Genomic DNA, 5,557 nt, shown 5'->3' on the forward strand with positions numbered 1-5,557 from the left:
AACCTGCAATACTACAAGTTTAAAAAAAAAATTACACAGAACTCAATACTTACAATAACTTTTTTTATTCATCATAACAAAAACACAAGGCATTGGCAATTTTTGAAAATTGGCGTTTTTACATTTTTAAACAGGTAATTTTGTTTACTTTGACATGTATAGAACTGTAACAAATTGGCTTTCTATATAAAAAAAAATAAAAATAAAAAGTAACGTGTTGCCATTGGTCCAGTATGGAAAATTGGCATTTTTACATTTTTAAACAGATAATTTTGTTTACTTTAACATGTATAGAACTGTAACAAATTGGCTTTCTATATAAAAAAAAATACAGATAAAAAGTAACATGTGTTGCCATTGGTCCAGTATGGAAAATTGGTGTTTTTACATTTTTAAACAGATAATTTCCTTTACTTTAACATGTACAGAACTGTAAATTTGCTTATACATACTACATTTGCTTATACATATATATATATATATATATATATATAAAGCAAATGTTGGTAAGTTGCTGATTGTCAGATTTGCTTTCTTCTATGTACATTATTGTACATAACTGAAAATTGAACGCTGAGTGTAGACACTGCACAGGTGGCACAAATCCAATTTGCAATTTAATATATATTATTAAATATGGATGACTGTATCTGTTTCTACAGTGTAGTTTATATAAATGAAAAGAGCAGCACATGATGTTAAATATAGAAATAAACGTAACACTATAATTTGTATAAATGTACACCATGTATAAATATATAAAATGTACACTATATATAAAATGTACACTATAATTTATATATATATATATATAGTACCAATCAATAATAAAAGACTTAAAACCTTTCAAACTTTGTTCCATGGGGATCTTGAATTTTGGATTGCTTTCCACAGGTTCTTCTGGTCAGGCCAACTCTGGCTCATATCATCCTCCTTGGACCTAGAAACCATATATTTGTTGAGAGATGTTAGAGATGCATTCATCTTACCAAGATGGGTGTACACCAGTTTTACTGATCATCTGTTATTTTCTGTTTTATTTCTATTAATTTCCATTTTCTGTTTTATTCTATTATTTCTATTTTCCCCTCCATATTGTCTATGTTTACTTCATATGGCAGCTGAAAGCTATTGTAGTGCCACAAGGGCATGTTCATCAAATCCAAAATGGTTGTGTCAAAGATCTTGTAAAGCTGCTACAATTATAAACAGTAAAACTAATGACAGTGATAAATTATAGTGTACATTTTATATATTTATACATGGTGTACATTTATACAAATTATAGTGTTACGTTTATTTCTATATTTAACATCATGTGCTGCTCTTTTCATTTATATAAACTACACTGTAGAAACAGATACAGTCATCCATATTTAATAATATACATTAAATTGCAAATTGGATTTGTGCCACCTGTGCAGTGTCTACACTCAGCGTTCAATTTTCAGTTATGTACAATAATGTACATAGAAGAAAGCAAATCTGACAATCAGCAACTTACCAACTAAGACCTCCATTCAAACTCAGAAATGCGGGTTATAAGGGTCAGGACTTTCGGGTTCACTGCATTACTCCTTTTCTTTTCCAGACGCTCAACTTTGGAGCCCTTTTCAGGATTGATCTTAAATATGCACCTGTTGGTAAAGGAGTAGCACAAAATACGAACACTGTTTGATATCAACAAAACATCAACTTTCAGTAATACAGCATAAAAAAATACAGAGACAAACAGAAAAATCTAGCTTAAAAACCAAAACCATTCCCAATCAGAGGAGAATTAGGGCACATTTACCTTTGAAGAAACTCCAGCGTTGCCCCAAGTTCCACTGAGTAGTGCATGTTGAAAATGTAGTAGCAGATGAACATGCTGACCAGTGCGTCAGTGAAGCTTGTCAAATTTTCCATTATCACCTCCTGGTCTGCTGGTAAGCTCTCACTTACCACATACAACAATGCATGGTGTGGGTGGCAGTCGTTCAGTCTCAACCTCATCTGCAATGCATGTTTTGTCAACAATGTGGAACATTTTTGTGTGCTCCTCTTTGAAGTGTGAAAGTAGCATCAACACTGCTCCAGAGGGTCCACCACTCGCTTGGATTTCAGCTCTGTCTTTTCCAGCCATGACTGACTTCTCAATTGGAAGAGACTGAAAGTAGTCAAGAACTATTGAAAATTTATTTGTCATGACTTGTTCAAATGCCTCGTTTATCTGGACACCAGTTAAAAGTTTGAAGTGTTCCTTCATGCCAACAAGTGAGAATAGGTAGGGCCATTCTTCTTTAAGGACCTGTGTGTCCTTACCAGATGTTATGTCATTTCTCTGAGATACAAAGGTATCTGACATTAACTCCTTTATGCGTTTTTCATTCCTGTCATTTGCCATGAACATTTCTTGCATCTCTTTTTTTTCTTCATCTGTGCATCCATATTGACAGGCACAGGCTCCAACACAATACGGCCATAGGAGTCTTTTCGTTTCTTCTTCTAATTTCTTCCTCAAAACAGCTGGCAGCATATTCCAAGGGATTTTAAAATTGTAGTGCCAGTCACTACTTAGTTGTGTGGTAGAACTTGTGCTGTCAGTATCAGACAGAGAGGAGGTCTGTGTTGAAAATGAGCCTTGTGAAGTACCAGGAAGGCTTGAGCTTGGCTTGGGCTTGTATTAAGTAGTCTGAGGCAAGACTGGAAAATATTCCTCTATGTTTGAGTGGCTTGAAGCTGAGAAGACACCTAAAAAACACAGAGAAATGTCCATTAAAAATAACAATGTCAGTCTTTAACAGAGATTAAAGTTTCACCCCAAACCCAGAAGACCTTTGTTCATCTTCAGAACACAAATTAAGATATTTCTGATGAAATCTGAGATATTTCTGACCCTCCATAGACAGTGAGGGTCCTTCCATATTCAAGGTCCAGAAACGTTGTAAGGACATCATTTAAAAAAAAATCCATGTGACATCAGTGGTTCAACTGTAATTTTATGAAGCTACGAGAATACTTTTTGTGCGGAAAGAAAACAACTTTATTCAATGATTTCTTCTCTCCCAGGACAACGCATACATCCTGTGCGGAGGACAACTGCACAAAAAGTATTCTTGTAGCTTCATAAAATTACAGTTGAACCACTGATGTCACATAGACTATTTTAATAATGTCCTTACAATGTTTCTGGACCTTGAATGTGGAAGGACCCTTGCGGTTAATGGAGGGTCAGAGAGCTCTCGGATTTAATCAAAAATATCTTAATTTGTGTTCAGAAGATGAATAAAGGTCTTATGTGTTTGAAGCTACAAGGGACAAGGCTACAGTGGTTTGGGTCAAACTATCCCTTTAGCATTTTACTGTGTAAATACACAGCTTTGTACAAATTGGTAAATGAGTACACTTATATCACTTATATTCTAAATACAGGCCCTCTGTATCAATATTTACAATGTAATTAAAATACATTTAAAATTTAAAACTATAGCCTGAAGTTGGTGACTACCTGACACATTCTGTAAGTTATTACAGAGCTTTCAAGAGCTATCTTTTAGAAGTGGAATGTTTTCATTCCAATCACATGGTATCCCAAAAAATGGCACTAATGGCAACATCAACAATCTGTCATATTACGGATTGGGCCTTACTTACTGTTTACATGCGCAAGAAGCTTCCTTTCTTGAATGGGTTTGAGCACTCCTGCAAGGTCATCCTTCTGGACAAGCTTCATATCTTCAACTGTTTTCACCCCAAGGTTTTGAAGGGCATCCAAAATGGGTTGCAGTTTATCTGGTGTGCCACACATTGGTAGTGCTTCTTTAATAAGAGTGTCTATATCATTCATGGCTAAAAGAGGAAATCAATGATCAGTGAATATGAAACTGGTACAGGTCCAAAACACTATGCTTCAGGGATATTACTTTCATTTCAAACAGACTGTATGCTGGCAGTGGATAATAATTGAGACACTGATCAGCATTAATACAAACCATATCCTTGGCAGCTTCACCAATTTTATGGAGCCCATACTCTGGCATGTAAGATGATGAGTGTGGCATCACAAGAAAATGCACATCTTTGTTTTCTTTTATCAAAACAAGCTCAAGTTGTCCAAATTCCAGAGACTCATCATTCTTAAGGCATACAAAGAACCCCTTTTTATATAGAGTTCCCCTAAAGTTCGCTTCTGTGGACACAAGGTCAGGTGTGACCAAGCCTGCCTCAACAGCACTGCGTACCTTACTGCTATAAAGGTCAGCATGGTAAGGGGAGGAGTCTTTCACTTGCAAAACTGGAGGAAAGAAGGAGCTGGAGTTCATGTAGGACTGAAGTAACTGGTGATTGTTTGCAAGACTCTTGCAAACATTTGTAAAGTTTTGTGTCCTCCTCACACCGCTTGAAATATGAGTGTTTACTCTCGAACCTCATTGTCCATAAGTGAACAAGAGGTCCGAGCCTCATGATCAGTGATGGGTAGTGGAGGAGGTAGTGATGCTTCGGTTTTAATTTGTCAGAAGGAAACAGATGCTTCCTTGTTTCAAGATATTCTTGAATGTGGACCTGAAGAAAACTAACTTGGGCAGCAGATATTTTGGGGGAACACACTAGCTCAACTACTTTCTTCAGCATTATCAGTAGCTGCCATACCTGATCCTGAGTGTCTTTGATTTTGTCTCCAATAATGATGGGAAGGAGTCTCAACAAACACCAATTCTGGATTGCCTGTCCACCGATTTTCTTTCCACGTTTAACGACATCTGAAGGGACTGAACTACCATCTGATCCCAGATACATAAACTGTCTAATTCGCCGATTTAGTTGCTGGAAAGTCATCCATTTCTTTTCTTTTATGAAGTGCCGTAGGTAAATGTACAGATCATACGCAACTACGCCTTCAAATACATCATGGCCTATACATGGTGGCAGGCCTGGCTGACACACATGAAAATACTGAAGACAATTGAAAAGCGAGTCGAACTTCACTCCATGTATAGTGGTTTCCCCACTGTTTGTCAGTAACTGCACTGCCTCTTTGTAGTTCTCCTCAAGGTTCAATTTTGGGACCTATTCTCTTTTCTCTGTTTTTGCTGCCTTTAGGCCTAATTTTTAAGAAATATGGTATATCTTACCATCTTTATGCCGATGACATTCAGATTTATTTACCGATCAGAGCTGGAGGATCAAGCCCTAACTTATCCTTGGTATCTTGTCTAAAGGAGGTGACCAGCTGGTTAAAGCAAAACTGCCTGCAGTTAAATGCTAGTAAGTCGGAAGTCATGGTTTTTGGGATGAATAAGGATGACAGTGGTTTAGCTGATTTTTTAGGTACATGGGAAACAAACGTTCAGCCTAAAATAAGAAACTTAGGTGTAATTTTTGATTCTGCTCTTATGTTTGACCATCAGGTTAGAAATGTGGTAAAAAATTGTTTTTATCAGTTAAGGACTATTGCGAAAATGAAATCTTTTTTGTCTGTTCCTGATCTAGAAACATTGATTCACGCATTTATTTCTTTTCTCGCTTGGATTACTGTAATGCTCTTTATGTAGGAATTAGTCAATCTCTTATTTCA

General features: G+C 36.3%; 1 protein-coding gene across 1 annotated transcript; it reads right to left on the minus strand.

The window, feature by feature from the left end:
* Positions 1-1,717: 1,717 nt before the first annotated feature.
* On the minus strand, positions 1,718-5,263 carry LOC127162407 (uncharacterized). The gene is made up of 3 exons (XM_051105195.1): positions 5,149-5,263; positions 3,637-3,831; positions 1,718-2,508 (listed from the first exon to the last, which is right to left on the minus strand). The coding sequence occupies exons 1-3, from the start codon at positions 5,261-5,263 to the stop codon at positions 1,937-1,939; spliced, it is 882 nt and encodes a 293-aa protein (XP_050961152.1). The 3' UTR covers positions 1,718-1,936.
* Between the last annotated feature and the right edge of the window lie 294 nt (positions 5,264-5,557).

This window comes from Labeo rohita, unplaced genomic scaffold, assembly GCF_022985175.1.
Source record: "Labeo rohita strain BAU-BD-2019 unplaced genomic scaffold, IGBB_LRoh.1.0 scaffold_93, whole genome shotgun sequence".
NCBI classification, from domain to species: domain Eukaryota; kingdom Metazoa; phylum Chordata; class Actinopteri; order Cypriniformes; family Cyprinidae; genus Labeo; species Labeo rohita.

Bases quoted from the DNA above. Each gene is read 5' to 3' on its own strand.
- LOC127162407 (XM_051105195.1), bottom strand. From the start codon at position 5,263: ATGACTTCCGACTTACTAGCATTTAACTGCAGGCAGTTTTGCTTTAAC. The intron at 3,832-5,148 runs GTAAATAAATCT...TTCCTCTTTTAG, and splicing joins TGATCCTCCAGCTCTGATCG to CCATGAATGATATAGACACT. The intron at 2,509-3,636 runs GTAAGTAAGGCC...ATATGCTGCCAG, and splicing joins GCTTCTTGCGCATGTAAACA to CTGTTTTGAGGAAGAAATTA.